General features: G+C 39.3%; 1 protein-coding gene across 1 annotated transcript; it reads right to left on the reverse strand.

The window, feature by feature from the left end:
- Positions 1–71: 71 nt before the first annotated feature.
- On the reverse strand, positions 72–13,421 carry LOC144520314 (solute carrier family 26 member 6-like). The gene is made up of 19 exons (XM_078253983.1): positions 13,276–13,421; positions 12,423–12,562; positions 10,026–10,136; positions 9,766–9,938; positions 9,513–9,677; positions 6,465–6,617; positions 6,171–6,253; positions 5,441–5,588; positions 3,706–3,819; positions 3,105–3,182; positions 2,911–3,006; positions 2,699–2,805; positions 2,526–2,595; positions 1,463–1,555; positions 1,253–1,363; positions 794–1,144; positions 593–647; positions 226–356; positions 72–98 (listed from the first exon to the last, which is right to left on the reverse strand). Exons 1-19 carry the CDS (start codon positions 13,419–13,421, stop codon positions 72–74), a joined length of 2,352 nt encoding a protein of 783 aa, XP_078110109.1.
- Positions 13,422–22,035: the final 8,614 nt, after the last annotated feature.

Genomic DNA, 22,035 nt, shown 5'->3' on the forward strand with positions numbered 1-22,035 from the left:
ATAGAAAAGCCAGCAGTCTAAGAAGAGGAGGAGGAAGATGGTGAGAGTTGGAACAGTCCGACCCCTGCTGGTTACATCCGAGTGCTGCAGGACACATCCTGGAAAAAATTGGGAGATTCAGGGCTGAAGGTAGGAACATTTCAGAATATATTACAGCAATGACAAGTGATAAGTGAAGCTGAGAGCGCTCCGAACTGTAATTAATATTCAGAGTGATGAACTCACAAGCATGAAGTCAGTCTGCCCCAGTTTCTTGAGACTATGAAGCACTGCATCATGAATTGTGACAAAAAGCCTGCTCTTTGGGATGGACTCTGAAAAGAAACCTGCCATTTCCAGCTGCTCCACGACACATGCTAATATTTGACCACACAGGAAAACATGCATGACAATGAGTGGTCTTATAAATGCATGAGACAGAAAGCATTTTGTGATTATAGAAATAAATATTTATGTTTGACTGATGTGTCCCACAACAATGTGGCTGCACTGAGGCTGAGAACTTGACGCATACATTATCTAAAGCTTCAGTGCCTTGACTCCGCATTAAGAACATTACGTTAATCTCTGTTTCGCCTGGTGTGCCACTCACCTTGGCAGCCTGCTAGATAGATGTCCACATCAATCTCTCCAAAGTCCCTGAATATCTGGTAGAAAAAGACAAATATCACTTTATGTCTGTTTTTGTCTTCATTCTTTTAAAAATGTAGATGGACACTTCTTTATTCACTTATTTAAACAACTGATTGTTCAACTGATCAGTAATGTTAATGAACACCTGGCAGACACATACATTTTTCAAGGTCTTCACAGTGACTGTGTCCACAAAGCTGATTGTCGCAATATCCAAGATGATGCTGTGCGTACTCAATCCGCAGGCCTTTCCCTTTTTCTCACCACCCGGTTTCGATATCTGGGTGATGCTGTTAAAAATGTGGCTACCCGTGTCTGAATCTGAGTCTGACATGGTTGTGTCATCTTGGTAAGCCCTGTTTACTTGGCCTTTACTATGGCCATGTGTAGAGGTTTCTGTCAGGCTTAAGGCTACAACATTCCCCTGGCTCTGTCCCTTCACTCCTGCAGAGACTTTCCTCTCGTTCACCTCTGAGAATGTGCCATTGGACAGGTGGCTGACTGCTTTTCTCTGCCAAAAGGTTAATAAAAATGGGAATAACTATTAGTGATTTATCAGTTCAAATCCATAATTTGTGTAACTTCAGGTATCTCTAATGTGTCATTTAGGATATCATACTTGTTTCTTCGCCTCCATTTTAGCTTCCTTTTTCTCTTTTTCTTGTTTACGCTTCAGCTTTGCGTCTCGTTTTTTCATTGCAGTCAGCAGCTTCCCAATTTCAAGTCCACTCTGCACAAAAAGCCAAGCATCACATTAAAGAGAGAACAGGGAAAGTTAGACGAGTGAGAGTGATAATGGAAGCACATCTTGTAATCAATGCAAACACACCTTCTCTTGCAGGGCCTCCAAGTACATCTCAGCATTTGCGTAGTAAATAGTTGTAGATGAACGGAAGATTTTAATTCCTGGAATCTCTTTAGCCTGTAGGGATACATCATGAAGCAGAAGGGTTCAGAAACGTCTACCCTGTTCTGTTTTTATTTGCACTATGTACCTCCCCCAGGTATTGTGTAACTAAATGGAATTATTCTACAACCTAATGACTGAAGGTTGGGCTAACTCTCTCCGCAGAGTGTTTCTATAAAGGGTCAGTCCACCAAAATTTCAAGGGGGGAAAGAATATGTTCTCATTTACCCTTTACCCCTAATTGTATCTCATAACACAGATAGTTTTGATTTTGTGTGAAAAAATGTTAAGATATTGGACCTGATGCTATATGGAAATAGTATTACAATTAATCCTGAGGTGGACATGAATGTCTGTGCCAGATTTCATAGCAGTGTCTCTGCCAAATTTCATAGTTGGCAATAGTTTTCAATAAACACATTTCAAAATCCCCAATGCAACCTCACAGTGGTGCTAGAGGAAAAGTTAGGTGATCATCATGTCATTAGGATTCATCCTCTGCGAATGATGTATGTCTGTACAACATTTTTTGCCAATCCATTTGGTCAATGTTTGCATCTTTCAGTATACGTGAAAACTTTAACCTGCTGGTGGCGCTACAAAAGTCAGGGGGTCACCAAAGTCATTAGGTTACCATTAATATTTGCACCAAATTTCATGGCAATCCATCGAATAGTTGTTAATATATTTAAATCTGGACCAAAGTGCTGGATTTACTGAACAACAGTGCCATACTTAGCCAGGCTGCCTGCAATTCAACAGCAATATGGAATTATTTCCAATGAACACTGCTGACAGTGAACTCTATACATTACTAAACAACCTAGACTCTGAATTATTCAATCCAAAGCTATCTACATGGTTAAATACTACAAGTGGTAACTGAGAAAATATCTTCTCATGATTTTGGTGAACTGACCCTTTAATTTTCTGTGGATGAATATGTTACTGAGCATCTTTAATTTTTCACTAAAAGACTCTTACCTCCTTGTAGGTGTCTGTGTCCAGATACAGGGCGGTGCCTGTAACATGGCCCAAGATAGAGTAGCGGGGTCTGAAAGGTATTTAAATGACATCGTTATTGCAGCTCTGTGAAAATCTCATCAAAATATATCAGTGTTTAAATCAACAATTAATAATTAGCGGCATGTAGTTACAATTGTGTCCTAAAGATGACAGTGAGCATGGAAAAGCCAATGGCGACAGCCAGACCCAGGTCCAGGTTGAGCAGGAGTGTGCTTGTGAACGTTACCAGCCACACCAGCTAGAGGGCAGCATGAACACTGACAGTTAGCAGATCAGTCAAAGTGCTATAAGGTTCGTACAATATATAACTGAGCAAAATGTCTTATAGAGGAAAAAGTCTTACCAGATCAACCTTGTTGGTCTTCCACAACATAGGCACGTCCATGAACTGCATAAACATTCCTTTCAAATTAACAAACACTATTGTGGATAAGACAGCCTGAGGAACACAAACACACAGATGTATTGGCATATACCCACAACCTTATTGATTGTTAAAAATTGTGTGGAGAAAGATACTCAGCATTAGAGTGTAACCTTGGGGAGGTCTGAAAAGAGAGAACCTATTTTCAAAACTGTGATGAGCACGATGATGGACGAAATCACCCCCGCAACCTGACAAAACATAAACACACACACAAACACAAACTTATTATACAATAAATGGTCTTGTGGTCAACATAAGACTTACATGTTATTTGAGGTATTTGTGCTGTGTGTGCACATATGTCCATTGGGGGGGAGATCGATACAGCATAGAATTGTGATATTTTCCGTGACAATACTGTATCGATACATGGACGCCAAGTCATCATCTTCAATCTTTAATTATATAAATTGCACATGACAATTTAACTTTTTGGTACTAGAATACCAAAATCAATTGCTTTTTCAGTCCACTAGATGGTGCAGTTGAGATATCTTTTTAAAAATATTTTTAGATAAAACAGATGTTGACAAAGTTTTCCTTTGGGTACATAATTTGAATTTGGAAAAAAGGTAATAAATTTCGCAGAATATTGCTATATGTTTAAAATCGCAATAATATTGTGTCGTGAAATAAGTATTGTGATAATATTGTATTGTGAGAACTCTGGTGATTCCCACCCTTAATGTCCATGTGTGTGTTTAGGCCTACTTGTGTCTTGCCCCCTGTGCTCTCCTGGACGAGGCTGCGAGACAAGGAGGAAGTCACAGAGTAACACTGAAAAAAACTGCCAACAGTGTTACAAAGACCCAAGGCAACCAGCTCCTGGATAAAAGAGAAACAGCAAACAGACACAACGTTTTAGTTTAAAGTAAAAACATGCTAGCCTAGAAATCTAGACGCACCCTAGCGGCAGCAAATTTAATTTGCAGCCAGGGGGGGTCTAGGCACTCTCTGTTGGCTTGCAAGCTGGAAAAACTAAACTCTAGTCAGGCCAATCACATTGCGTATAGGGTCGGTGGGCGGGCTTATGGCTGCTGCTGCTGGGAACAGCAGTCTTTTGGAAGACTTAGAGTTAAGCTTTTCTTTGAGAAAAGAACAAAGAACGGCACTGAAGTTATTCTTAAAAAAGGAAGATGTGTTCGGAGTTTTGCCGACCGGATACGGCAAAAGTTTAATCTATCAACTAGCTTCGCTACCTCCTTTGTTGCTCGTCCTGGTTGTAGCACTATCTTATATATATATATATATATATATATATATATATATATATATATATATATATATATATATATATATATATATATATATATATAATATATAGGTCTTTAACCTTTGGGTTAATAACACAGTTAATAACACAGTGTACTTATTCATTAACTTTATGGCCATGTAGCATATTTAAGACACTTGATTACATAAAGCGTGTTGAGAATAAAGACAGATTTAAAAAAAAAAAAAACTTCTGTATGTCAACACATGCAGAATTGTGGAGAAAGCACAGGTTGTTAGAGGTTTTTCCTTTGTGTGTGTATCTATTTCCAGGGGTATATTAATAGTTTTTTTCCAGTAAAGCGATGACATGGCTTGATGTACTTGCAAAGGGAAGAACGTGTAGTTCAATATCAGGCAATGGTTTGGCATAAAGAATGAATAATCAGAGGAGAATAAATAAACAAAAGAGATCATCTCCACGATACATACTCTTCTGTAGTACCTGTCATCTCTTTTCTACATGCTTGTTTCATGAAACGTGTCTACGTTTTATTCAGTTTTGCAACAATGCTTGTAGCACATATGTATGTGTTCAACTGTGATGTGATCCTAGATGGCTTTGTAACATGATGTCATGCACTGTTTAAAACATTATTACATTTAGAAATGGTTTAGTATAATTATTGGCTTGAATACCTCTTTGGCCAACTCCTTAAGTGGTTTAGGTGATCAAATTTCAGCCTGTCAGTACTATTAGGATATAATTCAGAAACTGATGTTGCATAAAATGACTTGTAGATTGGATGGCTTGGAGAAACAAAAGAAAAAGTGCACAAATGAAAAATTATAATTTGGAAACTGTGCTGATCTGTTCTTTAAATCTTTAGTTAGGGATTAGTATGACATAAAACTAATGTTGTTGCTTCTGACACACTGCAGTGACTTCAATCTCAATCCAAGATGAATTGTATGCTTTTATAATTCATGGCAATAGAATACCTGAATTGAACTTATTTGAAATGAACTAAGCACCTGAAACAAATAAGTACAAAAAGAAACATAGGTCTGTGAAGTTATTCATGGCTCTGTTGTCGGGGTGCAGCTTTATTCAGGATTATTTTACCACTGATGTGACAGTCATGATCAACTGTGAACAAGCAGAGAATATACACATATTTGTATATTCAAATGTGTGTGTGTGTGTGTGGGAGGAGGGGGGGGTATTCCTCACCTGATTGCTATCCACCTTGTAGCCATGTTTGAGGGCAAATGTTTTGCCCAGAGAAATGTTGATGGCATAGCTCACAATGGCCACTGCAAAAGCATCACCTATCACTTTTGAGAAAAATGTGGCATTTGGAGCTTGAGGGGCCTTAAGCCTACAGCAAGAGGAAAGGTACAGGTGTTTAGCACTTTTATCTTGTACAGAGTCCTGACACAGGCAGATCCACAAACAGGACATTAGGACAGCTAACATTATTATCAGGTTGTTAAAAACTCTTGACATTAAATTTAAATTGTGACTATTGACCTAAATGTTGATGTGATATGTCTCAAACTCCAGCAGCATGTGTGACCTGTTACTGACTTTCAGTCTTGGAGCTATTATTTAACATATAATATGGTATTTGCCTGACTTCAATACTTTTTTTTTTTTTACCAAAAATGACAAAAATTAGAATTCCATTAATATCAAAAGCTCCTATTAGCTTGTCTATGCATTACAATGATCTGTTATTATACCGTTTGTTTACACATCCATGTTTTATGCCTAGGGAAAAAACAATTTCCACCACAGGAGCTTCAGATACACTGTGACCCTGTTTCTTTGCAGGCTGTGTAAAGTTGTCTTATCAACAGCAATATATCTCCACAACCACAAAATGTTGTACTTTTGTGTCTGTGATCTTGTGAACAGTATTGCACTAACACCACATTTCAAACACACAAGATGACCTTACCCACTGGGAATCTCTCCAACCACATCAATGCTGTATTTACTCGTCAGTCTGCAGAAGTGGGTGATCATTGTTGCTGCTATGATCTGTTGCAAAAGGGCACAAGGAATGTTGGTTCTGTATGTGGGGTAAATCATTACATTAAGAACACACAAGTCCTCTTTTTGGCAAGTGTAAACAAGGTCATCAGTACCTCAGTCCAGTATGATCACTGTGGTAAAGATGCCCCCTGCTGGACTATTAAATGAACACACCTATTGTATCAATGAGGGGAGAGCAGCAAAGCAGGAGACGTACCACTACGATTTCTATTGGGATGGGCATAGGCAGCTTCTGTCTGTAGCAGGCATTGATTTCTTTGACCACAATAAGAACAAAGAGCGCAACCAGGCTGACCAGCAGCTCTGGCACTTTAGTCTCCAGCAGCAGCCGACAAACATCCACCAGAGTCTGGAGAGGAGAAGAGTGGAGGAGAGAAGGATGGAACGGAGGAAGAAAGTTGGAAATCAGTGTGCACAGGTTTAGGTGGTCGGCCCACTGGCTTTGCCACCATGCTGTTCCTAAGTAGAAGGGGTGAACACAATTGTAAAAAATGTCTAACAATACAATACACCCCTGCAGTGAATCTAAATACAAAGCTTGTAATGTTTTGTGTTAATTAGAGACTGTCACAGGTGTATTTTTGTTTTTACTCAACTCTACTCTGATATTCATATTTTTGAGACCCCACCAGAAGGATAATTCGATTACACCTTAAGCAGGGAGAAGAACAGTTTATTATATATAATGGTACCTAGTTTTCCCTGCCTACCTCTACCCAACTTCAACCGAAGCAGAGATCTAATAAACAATGTAACTGAAAACACCTGTGTAGGTGTGCTGGGCCTTTAAATGTAAGTAAACAAGTATTAGTTCTGAAAAGTATCTTAAAGGGATAAAAAAAAACAAAAAAAAACGCTTATTCGCTTTCTGGCAGAGAGTTAGATGAGAAGATCAATACCACTCGCATATGAGCTGTGTCAATAAAAGGATACAGCTAGTTAGCTTATCGTAGCACAATACTGGATTCAGGTGGCAACAGCTAGCCTCGTTCAGTTCCAAGGTAACAAAATCCCTCTACCAACACATTATATCTAATTTGTTTAATCTGTACAAAAGTGTTTTCTTGGTACACTAATAGGAGCATTAACTGCTCAATGCTGCTGGTTGCGTGGCAAATGGGCGTCCTGGTCAAGAAATAGTCCAGTCTGTAAAATGACGAGTTTTTTTTTACTCATTAGCTAGTCCAGACCAATGGAAGTACATTTCCAGGATAACTGCCTAACATCCCTCACCTTCCGTTCTCTGTGTGTTGCCGTTCTCAAATTCTGTTCTCTTTGGGAAACAACAAACCTCCAGCTAGCAAGCTGAAAATGGCAAGTTTTGAAGAAAATTTGGATCGTGCAACAAGGCAGGCCTGCCTCATTCTTTTGCTCTAAACATATGGCGATTCACTGGTATAAGAAAATGATGTTTAACCATGTTAAATAGATCACGTTACTGTATTCATTGTGTGTAATATTGTATGTGGAGTTTTCTTTTGCGGGGTGCAAATATTCCACCAAAACAAGTTCCTTCCCAAGACTATTTTGCAGAGGCACCTCTGTGTCCAGAGCTTAGCACCGCCCAAGATGATTGTGATTGGTTTAAAGAAATGACCCAACCCAACCCAACGCGTTTTTTTCTCCTATCCCAGAATGTGTGGCTTAGGCTACTCTTCACAGTGCTGTGAAGATAGGTCTGGCAATGCAATACTACTGAATATTGTGTTAATTATTGAGTTGGTAGGTGGATTGTGTTACCTATGTGCGAGCTGCTGACTCTAGCTTCATATTTAACAGACAGACACATGAGTATTTGTCAGTCATTCCCAGAATGATAAACTATTCCTTTACTGAGGTTCTTTATTCAACATTCAGAACCAGGGGCACCGGAAAAGTTAGGACAATTCCAATGGCCCATGACTGACAGGGGCCCCAAAAAATAGGTAAAACCTAATATAAAATTATTAAACCATCATCATTCAGTATATATATTTCAAATATATATAATATATATATAATAATACAATTACTGATCTCTTTGTTTTTTACTTGTTTTTAGCAGTAAAAGTTAAAAATCCCCATTGACCAAAAAGTAAACATCCATATTGACCGACCACCCCCCTGTATCTGCGTGAAATGGTTTGGTCCTGCCTTAGCGCACTCAGTGACGGTGCAGTTAGTTAGTTGCAGTCAGTAGATGCGCCAGAAATACAGTGACCACAATGTTGCCAAGTAATATTAAATCAAAATCTGGTTTTCAAAAAAGGAAAGAGAGAAAAGAGAGAGAGGAAAGACAAAGGAAAGGGTGTCAAACTGTAACCCAGTTTTTCACCAAGAAAGGTGGGTAGCCTATAGTCTGTGAGTGGTATTAACCTGTTGGCTTAATGTCCATAGTGAAATAAGCTAGCTAGCTACAGACTAGTGTTAGCCTACATTTAATCACCATTTAATCAGTGCAGGGAAACGTTTAGCAAGATATTCATATTAAATCATTGTCCCTGCCCCTTTTAGCAGACTTAATAACAGATGAGTCAGCAGCACCCCAGTCTCCCCCTAACTGTGCCCCTCCCTGTTCCAGTGAAGAAGGTGAGCAACATTGTGTTCAATAATAATAATTTATTTTGATTGAAAAGTTAATATATATTTAAGTTTTTTTTTTTTATCTTTCATTAATAATTATAATAATAATAATTAATAATAATAATTTTGTTAAGAGAATTTTCCATTTTGTCAAATTTTACAATAAAAATACATTGAGACTGTAAAAGATGGCCTTCAGCACATTTTTTATGATTTCTTTTAATCTTGCATCAAATAGTGAACTGCATACTAGACTTGCATGCATGTACAAATCACAAGCAGTAAATATTGTGCTAGTACTAGTATTGAACTACAAGAAGCAAGACAGTTGCAAGCCTTTAATTAGAGTTATGTAAAGCTTTTGATGGGACAGTTAGGTCCTAGAGATGTGGTGACAACAGCTGCGCAGAGGGGGCCCAATTTGATTTTTTGACATGGGGCCCAAAATTCCTGGTGGCGCCCCTGTTCAGAAGATTGATATAGCAGCAAACAAATATTTGCTATGTAAAGATATAGTGGAGTAATGGCGTCCTGAGCAGAGCATTACTGGTAGAAGTACTGGTACCAAAAGTGAGTTGAGTTGAGTCAAGTCAAGCGGAACTATTCAGTTGAAATGAGGCATAAGTCTATCAATCTCTTGTCAGTATCCATATGCGAATGGTGTAATACATAACATACTCACATAAATAAGAGAGAACGGACCAGTGAAGCGAGCTGGCGTGACACCAAAAAGATACTTGAGCTGGGAGACGCATACATGGCATGCTGATCCTGTGGTGTAGCCTCGGACCAGTGGCTCAGACAGGTAGGTCACCACAAAACCAAACCTCACCACACCTAACAAGATCTTAGAATGGTAAGAGAGAGGGTTGTTCAGTTCGTCGATACAGTGACTAAAAGTTTTCAATTTGGTAAAAATGGAAAGACCAAAATACCTGAAAGATTCCTGCCAAGACCGTGAGGGAACATGCTATCTGTACTCTGTCTGCGTCCCGTGCATCGAGGTCCACACTTCCCGTCTGATTAGTGCCATTTACAATAAAGTTACTGTCTGGTGCCAGCCTCTCCGTCACACTCCCAATCATGATGCTGATCACAGCAAACGTACCTGAACATACAAAATACAAGCATGTTTATTCATGTTCTTTCAGTAAATTGTAGTAACTGCCATCTTCACAGACATCTTTTTACTCACCTACTGAGATGTGTCTGGAAGTACCAAAGATGAAGTAGACCAGCACTGGGTATAGGGAAGTGTAAAGGCCAAACACTGGGCGTAAGGAAGCCAGAAGGGCATATGCCATGCCTGGTAAAAACAAAGAAATAAGTAACGAGTGATTCACAAATTCAGTGATAGAGTTGCTCTTTAAAACATTTTAATACATTTGGGGAATTTACAAACTTGCTTTCTTGCTGAGCGTTAGATGAAAAGATCAATACAGTACCACTCTCATATCTGTTTGTTAAATACGAAGCTTTAGCCAGGAGACGATTAGCTTAGCTTAAAACAAAGACAGGAGGCAGGTGGAAAAAGCAGCCTGTTCTCATGAACCATACTTTCGAAAAGCTACAAAAAGTTAAGCACTGTAAGTCGTATGATTTACACGGTTTTTATGCTGTGTGCACTACATTGACTGCTTCTGTATAACAATGCGGCAGGTCGCGTAGGGAGGATTGGCGTTAACATACAGGACTCGCAAGCCAGAGAGTGGAGTTCGCTTTCTGGGGAAAACAGAAGACTTTCATCCAATAAATGCATGTTCCTTGGGAGTGTTTTAATACAAACAATGTTCTTTTCCTAAACGTAACTTTTGTCGCTGCATAACACTCACTTTTTCTTGCCTAAACTTAACCCTAATCTCCGCCGAAATGACCGGCAGCTCGCGGTGCTCTGTACCCTAGCACACAGTCACCTATTCTGGGGTAACTAGACCACCAACTACTGCTGACCTGACGGAGCACTATGACCGGCAGCTCCATAACATTGCACTTTAGATGTGTGTGAATTTCCCACCAGGAGTAATTTATATAGTTGTATTTTATAGCGATCGATTATCTATTTAAAAAATGTGCTACGTTCTATGCAAAATGTAAAAGTTTCTATTAAAGAAAAGATAGAAAATAAATATTTGTGTGTGCTGTAAAGTGGTTAGAAAAAAGTAAATTGGAATCAGCTAAAATCGGTATCGGCTGGCCTAACTCAAAGAAAATCGGAAATCGGAATCAGCCTAGAAAGTTGTAATCGGTGCATCTCTAATTCTGGGGTAACTAGACCACCAACTACCGCTGACCTCACGGAGCACCACGACCGGCAGCTCGCGGTGCTCTGTACCCAGCGCACAGTCACCTATTCTGGGGTAACTAGACAGTCAACTACCGCTGACCTTGCGGAGCACTTCAACCGGCAGCTTACGGTGCTCTTTACCCGGCTTACAGTGACCTATTCTCGGGTAACTGAACCACCAACTACCACAGACCTGACGGAGCACAATGCGGAGCACCGTAGTCGGTGGCACGAAGTTCTGCAGCGGCTTATGTGTTTGTTTCATTGCTTATCTGTTTTTAATGTGATATAAATGCTGTTTTTTACTGTAAAGTGTCTTTGAGTACCATGAAAAGCGCTATATAAATAAAATGTATTATTATTATTATTATTATTATTATTATTATTAGTAAACAGCTAGCAACTGCCGCTCTGTAGCACGCTCTGTAGCCGATGTCACATGAGCAGTCGAAGGTCTCCTAGTTTTCGTATTATACGTTTTGATATCATTGATATCATACTAACCTGTTCATGAGAATGCGTTGGGAAAAAGCCACCCTAGCTTTATTAAAAACTAAATAATAATTAATAAATTAATTAAATTAAGTAACAAAATGTGCCTACCTACCAGAACTTCTAAAGCTCACTAATCTTGTTTGTTTAATCCGTGCAAAAATTTAAATAAAGTGTAAAAACAAGAACTTTATATTTAGCTTCATATTGAACAGACACATATGAACGTGGAATTAATCTTCTCTTCTCACTCTTGGCAAGAAAGACAATAGATGCATTTCCCAAAATGTTGAATATCCTTTGACGTGACAAATTTGCTAGGTTTGTGAGGTGTGATGTGGATAAACTCTGAGCTCCCTCCACTGTAGGCTACACATTAGGGCTGCATGAAATGAGGAAAATATGCAAAATGCGATAACATTGTTGAAGATCGCGATAACGATATTACTTGCAATAAATAAACAGCTCTTAAAGTGCACTCAGTTCTGCATTTCTTCTACTTTCAATATTCTGCTAAAATACAACAAATTACTTTGAAACAAATCAAAAGCAAATAATTTCCAACATTATTTTGTTTAACAAATTGAACATTGAAATAAATATAAAAGACATGACATGAAAAAGAATGACAGTTAAATTTTAAAGCAGTTTGCTACTGATTTTCTTTCAGCTAACAGAAATACAGACAAAAAAATCTCTGTCTTTCACGATATGACGCAGCCTTTCAGGATGTGTATATTGCGCTAGATGATATCGCAATAACGATACAAAAAAATGATATATTGTTCAGCCCTAGTACACATTCATCATACAAACCCTGTGGTAGATGCATGATGCCCACACTGCAGCCAGAGATCAGGTCCCCTATAGCGTTTTCTCTGATGGAGTAGTAAGGCAGCCAGCTGAGAACAGGGACCCAGCTCAACGCTGTGCGCTTCAGCCTGGGCACTGAACACCTGCAACAGTCATCCCAGTAATGTAGTACTAACCATTTATATGAAATAACTGAGCACACAGTTTCACTTTCAAATTATATACCCATGGAATTGTCTATCTGAAAAGCCTGTAACTTTAATCTTCTATAGGTTCAAGTTCAGGTTACTTTATTTGAAATTTGAAATTTGAAGAAAATAATACATTTTGATGAAGAGTGATTCATCCTTGGAAAACATATTAATAATTCACATATTAATAATTATTCATCATAAAATGAGACTTGTAAATTGTAACACCTGCTACAGTTTTTATCAGCTGACCCTGTAAAACAGTGACACAGTGGATAACACTGGCATATGTGCTGCTGTTCACCTCTTATGGCAGATAGCCTACAATGTAGCAATGAACTCAATATTAAAATGTAAGAATGCCTTTGGTAAACAAATATTAAATATATTTCCAAGAAGAGTTTTAGCAACTTGTTACAATAACACTGAGTTTTGTCCTCCTCTGCTAAAATGTAGATTAGAACAATTCACTCATTGTTTAAATTTAATTGGGAATATTTGATCTTAAAACATGTTCAGTGTTATTGTGATATCATAAAAATTGGTTTTAGAAGTCGTATATGATGCGTCACAGGTTATCATGAACACTTCCAACTAAATAAAATAAGTTTTCTCGTCAGTATTTCACACCTCCATCCCCAGAATCATCTCCTTTTTATCTTTACCTCAGGGACTCTTTCACCCGTTCACTCAGGGTTGGTTTGGTGGACCACGTCCTTTTTTGTGCCACTTCATCCAGGCATAACTCATCCAGAACCTTCCTCTGCACAAAATATCCCCCATCTGAACAGTCCCTCTCCTCAATGTCCATGTCTGTTAGACCAAATTTAGCAGACCTCCTTCCCTTTGAGCTCCCACAGTTTGTGAGAGCAAAGCCTCCTCGCTGTTCTATACTGATTTACAGTGTGTGTTTTAGGACTGTGGGAGTGACTGTGTATTTCCTGCCCAATCACCCAGATGTCCCTGTTCTGCATGCACACACACACATATGGAATAACACAAGTATTTCACGCATGTCAAACTGGAAAAACTGGTAAACAGAGTCACACAGAAACACTGCAACTGACAACAATTGTTAAATTCATAATGGAAAAACACGTTGTGATCATTATTTAGTTCTATGTTCAAAATTAAAGTTTGTATTGTTGTTTTTCTTTGATGAAGCGCCTCACTCGTTTATGGACAAACTGTATGATGGTTAATTTTGTGTGTATGTGCTAGATTGACTAAAAGAAAATGCTTATCTTTATGGCTGCAATAACCTTTCTCATTCAGGATATGAAGTAACAATATTTTTATTGTCAGCAGGAAAGTCGTGACACATTGTGCCACTTTATGGAATTTGGCAGTCTTTTTTTTTTTTTAAAGGTTGTTTACATAAACCCAATAAAACCTATGACTGAATGGAGACTAGCAGATTTTGCTTAGTACATGTTTGAAATCTCTGTGGCTAGTCAAGAATTTTTTTTATTTAATTAAAACTTTCCTTTGAGTGGCATCTATACTGTCTAAACATTTTCTCTTCTTGTTTTCAGTGAATAAAGAGACCAATCAAAATTTAGTGCAACCCCCTCCTACCATCACGAGTCAACAGAAGTATTATGTACAAATTTTTGCAATTTTTCTAAATGCGGGACACTCTTTAACATACAGTCACCTTCTCTCTCATATAACATGTTAAGTGTCAGTACTAAATAAAATGAAATAAAAGGTACTAAACAGAATGAATGTGTCTTACTAGACACTGAAAATCAAAAACGGTACAAGAGGTGAAATTAGCTGAACAAACTCAAACATTATGGATGAAGTATAATACACAATATGTCTCTCTATCTATTTAAAAAGGGCCCAATATATCACTCTAGTTTCAAAACTTTTTAAATGAAAGCCAATTTACCTTTGAACTAGGTAACCTTATAACGCAAATGTATCAGTCACACTCCTGACAGGGTTCCTTCAAATAATTTATTTTATGTTTTTTATTGAGCTGGTTAACGTTTTATAGGGTCTTTGTCAAAATGTCTTTCATTATTGATCTTTTTTTCAGTCTGTGTGAAAGAGGCAGTGTATGCTCAAATGTGGACCAAAGAGGGGATGAAGGTTTGAGACGAGAAGGATAAACTGTTTTGTTTTTGTTTTTTTAACAAAAGTCAATTTTTCTACTCCAATTGTAATCTTAAAACTTTCTAGCATTACTATGTTTGCTAGATTGCACCGTGCATATCAGTGATACGTACTTGGTAGGACACATACAGACATATCTTTGTGATATCATTAACATGTCGTTTTATGTTTAAATTCTATTTACTGGGGCAGCTGTTGCTCAGGTGATAGAGCGGTCGCCTACCAATCGGAAGCCTGGTGGTTCGGTGTCCCATGTTGAAGTGTCCTTGGGCAAGACATTGTAAATGTGTGTGAATGTTTATCTGATGAGCAGATGGCACCTTGTATGGCAGCCTCGGCCACAGTGTGAACGGTGAATGGTTCCTGTACTATGTAAAAGTGCTTTGAGTAGTTGTTAAGACTAGAAAAGCGCTATATAAATACAGTCCATTTACTGACAAGTGCTTGAATTTGAAGCAAAATGTCCATGTCAGTGGAAGATAAAGATGTGTAGCTGTATTTTATTTTAGTCTTGGAGCAGCTGATGGTATACCCTGTTTTTTACAAAAGCAAAACTGAAGTTACATGCTTCACTCCTTTAGCAATGCTGTGCATAATGTCTTTCTTTGTGCTTAAAATACATTTAAATACAAGTAAACAATAAATTAGTTTACTTCTGAGCCTCTCCTGGTTTTTATGTTTTCTAATGATTACAGGCAAAAGAACAAATGGCTAACAGGGAAAGCCTTCCCTTTTGTGACTGAAATTGCATGCAGTAATGGATGATTGTTTGACGTAACAGGAAACATTCTTGCACAGAGTGTGCCGTTAAAAATGAAATGAAGTGAAATGGACTGTTTTGATGACCAAGCACAGCTAAAAGGATAACAAAGCATGAACTGCAGGAACATTCTACAATCTCCACTCACAATTTCATACATTTGTAAGTAAAGACAGAACTTGTTTTACTCAAATCACTAAGCATTAAGCATGCAAGTTGCCACAGGACTATCACTGAATGCACCAGATTATTTACAGGTGTTTGAATGTATCAGAGCCCAGAATAAGTATGAGGTTACACAAATTTCAGTCAAAATTCATGTTGTTCTTTTGGATCGAAAAACATTTGATAGGTTGGTTTGATATGTTTAATTTCAATGTTATTCAACACAATGTATCAATATTATAAAAAAAAGTCAATATTGTTAGAAGACGATCAATGATCCTGGAATTGTCAGTGTGTGGGCTCGGTCTCTTTTTTCAGTAAATTGTCTCATGTTTGTATTCATGTTACTACTTCCACCACACAAAAGTAAAAAGGTTTTTGGACTTGTCTGCTTGCTTGCTAAGTATACAGCGTGTGATGTTAAAGTGTTACAGTTGACCACAGTTGCGGGAGGCGTGTCATGTTTTTCGTAGCTGGTTGTTTATTTGTTATTGTTACAATAAATATACTGACCGGCCTGAAACAATAGGACATATGAAATCCTATTTGTGTGTTTATTGTCCTAACACACAAATGTGTGAATTTACAGGACTACACTTTTGGGCTTCATTTTTCAATTCAATTCAATTCAAACAACTTTATTTATCCCTGAAGGGCAATTCAATTTTGCAGTCAACCAGTCACATAAAAAACAAACAGACAAGAATAAACACCATCACAATCATTAAATCAACCAACATGTCAGTAGCAGCGGTCAACAAATGGGTAGTCAATATCCTTGACGTTCCACTTCTGGGATCGCGCCGTTGCTGCCAGAAAATCCGCTGGATTTCATTCATTTAGGCCGGATATACGTTGCCTTGGGCTTCCTTTGTGTTGGTATTTTAAACTCCGGTAGATTTATGAGGACTATGATTAACCTTTTCTCTGATCTCTGCAGGGTAAATCCAGACAGCTAGCTAGACTATCTGTCCAATCTGAGTTTTCTGTTGCACGACTAAAACAAGTTTTAAACGTACACATGTTCCACCAAAACAAGTTATTTGCTAGCCTATTTTGCAGCATAGAGTAACAAATATGTATGAATCCGCCACTAAAAATAGTTCCCCAAAAATGCCCTATTTACTCCTATTTGAGTAACATCTGCTAAAAACACTACAGTGCCCATCTGTTTTAGGGAATTACCTTTTCATGAAACAACATAGGACTACTTTTAATTAAACAACATATTTGTGCAGTTTTTATAGAGATATAAAGACATAGGGAATTTATGGTAACAGAGAGGGCACAGTGTAAATCAGTGTGTTATTTGCAGATGCCTCATCATTGTTGCTCTCAGAGAAGAGTGGAAACACCTGCTGAAGCTGACAAATACAAAAGCATTATGACAGAAATCTACATATGTGCTGCACAGGATAACAAACAAAATGCGTGAGCTGAGCAAAGGCAAATATTCAGAAAAATAAACTCACTGTTATCTTGTCATTGGTGCATCATTAACACTTGTGAGACTTCCAAATGTAGGATTGTTTTGCCCACTTCTTGTATTATCTGTCATTAATAGTTAAATAGCCAGATAAATCATCAAGTTTTGACAATAACACCTAATACCTAAATAATTCAGTCCAGACATAGAGGTGGATCAACCTGTGTGTTTTGCATATTTCTCTGTTACAGTACCCATTTAAAGTTCATGTTTGTTTTACAATGACTGGACATAGAATTTCAACAGATATGAAAATATATAACAAAGCTAAGATTTTATAGCCACACCGGCAGCCCTGTGAGGCTGTGGTTTGAGCTAAATGCTAAAGCCAGCATGTTAACATATCTCACAACAATGCTTTCATGTTTAGCACATTTTTTAACCAAGTTCACCATCTTACTTTAGCATGTTAGCATGCTAAAATTGGCTAATTAGCACTAAACACAAATTACAACTGATGCTAAAGGGAATGTCCTTATTTTTTAGGTATTTGGTCATAAACCAAAGTATTGGTTAATAATAAAAATTAAAGTCAGAGGATTATCAAAGTTATTACAAATCATTATCATCCTGAGGGGAACATGGATGTCAAACATTAATGGCAATCCATCTAATAGTTACTAAGATATTTAACTTAAAACCACAAATGTCAACATCATGGTGGTGGTAGAGGTAAAGTCAAGGGACCAAAGTCAGTATAATTCATCCTCTGGGACCATGAATACATTTTGAGATTCAGTCTGGACCAAAGTGGTACTGACCAATAGATCAATATTGCCTTAAAAGCTACACTGGTTTGGGGTGCCTCCGTAACTCACCTTGTGGGGTGTGCGCCCCATGTGCGCTGCATGTCGTTTCCCCTCTCTCCTCTTTCAAGTCTAAACTGTCCTGTCAAATAAAGGACTAAAAGTGCCAAAATAATAATTTAAAAAATTAAAAACAGCTACGCTGGCCTACAGAGCATTAAGTGTATAACAGTCATACAATATAAAAGTTATAAAATCAAGAAAATTCTTAAGAAATTGTACTTGGATGCTTGGACCAGCCACATTCAATTTAAAGATGTACCAGACATACATTAAAAGATTATTATTTTCAAGCACACTTGTCAACAAAGTGCCATTAAATGGCCCTTAAATGGCCACTGGCTTCATTTAAATGGGAAAGCTTGTTCAAACTTTGGACTGGGATTGTAAATGGTTATGTATTATCAAAACTATCAATTTGCAAATTAGCCATTTTTAAGAAATTTAAGTCCTTTCACTTCATTTGTAAATGCAGATTCCTGCTCTGTACACAGAGGACAGCACGACCCTGACAGATGCAGTATGTTTCACATGTTGAGGCAAGTTCATATATACATACACCAAGTGTCACTGGTTAATCAGTCTATAGACTGTAAGGACCACCTTGTTTTGCTCATACTGTGTAATGTAGTATGCTACACTGGAAATATTGTTAGAAAACAACCTGAATAACCCTGCAGGGAGATTTAAGCCAGTCCAATAACCTGTCCACAAAGCAGACACACCTTCCATCTCCTGCGACCTGTTGGACCTGCAACAGTCCATAAAATGACAATCATGTTCTTTGTGTGGATACATTTGTGTTAATGTTTGACTGTATGTGTTCAGTTGTGGTCTTCATCACTTGTCCAAAGCCACCCCATAAAATGTACCGCTAAAGGCTTGCTGCAGTTATTTCTTAGTGTAACAAATGTGCATGGAGCTGCTGACACACAATCAGTAGTAACTATAACCACCATAAAATCTGCTGTCAATCATACTATAATATGGAATAATTACCAGATAAAATGATTCCAGGAAGGGATTTGTTGAACATGGAATGCAATCTAAGTGGTAGTGGGTGTGTTTAGCCAAGGTAACAATGCATTCTATAATTTAATCAGTTACTTCTTCAACAGGTCAACAACCTGTAAATGTCATGCCTCCATTCTTGCAGTTTCTAGATGGAATCTACACTTTACAAATAGAAACCTGAACAGCACCAGTAGCACTCGCTGGTCTATTTTAAAGATTTATTTTTGGGGGCTTGTGAGCTAGAGATTGCCCCTTGCTGGTCTATTTTAAACCTTTTGCATGCTACTGCCCTAACTTACTCAAAGGCAGCAACTAGCACAGAACACAAGACAGACCTGCCAGCCATCAAATTCAACAACAACAACATTCTGTGAAGAGTATGTTAAGAAATCAAAGCTGACATTATCTTAATTCAGAAACGTCTGAATTCTGGCTCTGGATAGCCTCAGGACACCACTGGTATGACAGCTGTTTTCTGCATGTGCTCAGCTAAAGTCATGCTAACATGCTATTGCTCACACTCTGAACTGACTGTCTGTGCATGTCTGCCTGCAGTGAGTTGACCTGTGTATGTTTAGCACACCCACTGACAGTGTCTTCTCCATTAGTGTGTTAGTTGGTGGGCCAGCTGCTAATGGGTGGAACCAGTTGTGTAGTCTACGTGATACGCAGGTATACCCACTAAGAAAGCTCCAGGATTTCCATATACCCACTTAAAAATGCATGACATGTAACAACATACTTTCCATTATATGTTTAATATATTTTGAATTGCCATCTGTGTTTTCCTTCGCATAGGCCAAATAAAGGTATTTCCACCGTAAATTGGTGCATTAAAGTGTATCAGAAAGAAGAAATATGCACTTTAATATGTCCATTCTGGCCCATATATTTATATAGTACAGTATACCCGCTAAAATACATTAGATACAAGATACTGGTCAACATGGAGAAGAAAGACCTCTGCGTATATAGCAAAGCCATTCAGTACCTAGTACATCTGCAACCAAACACCATCTGAGAGTCTCTATTCTGCTATAGGAACAACCCAATGCCCCTAATGTTTTGTATTTATAATGTAGTGACCACAGTGTTCAATAGCAGTAAACTTACAAGAGCAAAATAACACATACTGGGATATGTATACATACATTCGTTAGCTCAGTTGAAGAAAAAGGAAAAAACTGAAACCAAGTGTGCCTACAGTTAACTGTACATTAGTCTCGCTTTGCCAGAACCTCCTCCAAAGCATACTGAAGGAGGGTCTGGCTACTCCAGATAGCATTCGAGGATGGGAGGATGCTCTGGTTTATTGGCATTTCTTTAAACCAATCAGAATCGTCATGGGCAGCGCTAAACTCCACACAGCTCCACACAGCTGCAAAATCATTGTGCGAAAGAAAACTCAGATTGGACAGATAGTACCATGGGTAGCAGCCCCATTAGGGGACCCCAAACTTCCCTTTCCCGAGCCACATTAACCAGCTCCGACTGGGTGATCCTGAGGCGTTTCCCAGGCCAGGTTGGAGATATAATCCCTCCACCTAGTCCTGGGTCTTCTCCGAAGCCTCTTCCAAGCTGGACGTGCCTGGAACACCTCCCTAGGGAGGCGCCCAGGGGGCATCCTTACCAGATGCCCGAACCACCTCAACTGGCTCCTTTCGACACGAAGGAGCAGCGGCTCTACTCCAAGCTCCTCACGTATGACTGAGCTTCTCACCCTATCTCTAAGGGAGACGCCAGCTACCCTCCTGAGGAAACCCATTTCGGCCGCTTGTACCCTGGATCTTGTTCTTTCGGTCATGACCCAGCCTTCATGACCATAGGTGAAGGTAGGAACAAAAACTGACCGGTAGATTGAGAGCTTTGCCTTCTGGCTCAGCTCTCTTTTTGTCACAACGGTGCGATAAATTGAATGTAATACCGCACCCGCTGCGCCGATTCTCCGACCAATCTCCCACTCCATTGTCCCCTCACTCGCAAACAAGACCCCAAGGTACTTGAACTCCTTCACTTGGGTTAAGGACTCATTCCCTACCTGGAGAAGGCACTCCATTGGTTTCCTGCTGAGAACCATGGCCTCCGATTTAGAGGTGCTGATCCTCATCCCAGCCGCTTTACACTCGGCTGCGAACCGATCCAGTGAGTGCTGAAGGTCACAGGCCGATGATGCCATCAGGACCACATCATCTGCAAAAAGCAGCGATGAGATCCCCAGCCCACCGAACTGCAACCCCTCTCCACCCCGACTACGCCTTGATATCCTGTCCATAAATACTACAAACAGGATTGGTGACAAAGCGCAGCCCTGGCGGAGGCCAACTCTCACCTGAAACGAGTTTGACTTACTGCCGAGAACCCGGTCACAGCTCTCACTTTGGTTGTACAGAGATTGGATGGCCCTGAGAAGGGACCCCCTCACCCCGTACTCCCGCAGCACCTCCCACAGTATCTCCTGGGGCACCCGGTCATACGCCTTCTCCAGATCCACAAAACACATGTAGACCGGTTGGGCATACTCACAGGCTCCCTCCAGGATCCTTGCAAGAGTAAAGATCTGGTCCGTTGTTCCACGACCAGGACGGAATCCACATTGTTCCTCTTCAACCTGAGGTTCGACTATCGACCAAACCCTCCTTTCCAGCACCTTGGAGTAGACTTTACCGGGGAGGCTGAGAAGTGTGATACCCCTGTAATTGGCACACACCCTCTGGTCCCCCTTTTTAAAAAGGGGAACCACCACCCCGGTCTGCCACTCCTTAGGCACCGTCCCAGATTTCCACACAATGTTGAAGAGGCGTGTCAACCAAGACAACACCACACCCAGAGCTTTAAGCATTTCTGGAAGGATCTCATCAATCCCTGGGGCTTTGCCACTGTGGAGTTGTTTAACTACCTCAGCAACTTCCACCAGGGAAATTGACGACAATCCCCCATCATCCTCCAGCTCTGCCTCTACCATAGAGGGCGTATTAGTTGGATTTAGGAGTTCCTCAAAGTACTCCATCCACCGCCCTATTACCTCCTCAGTTGAGGTCAACAGCGTCCCATCCTTACTGTACACAGCTTG

The sequence above is a fragment of the Sander vitreus genome, chromosome 7, assembly GCF_031162955.1.
Source record: "Sander vitreus isolate 19-12246 chromosome 7, sanVit1, whole genome shotgun sequence".
Classification (NCBI taxonomy): domain Eukaryota; kingdom Metazoa; phylum Chordata; class Actinopteri; order Perciformes; family Percidae; genus Sander; species Sander vitreus.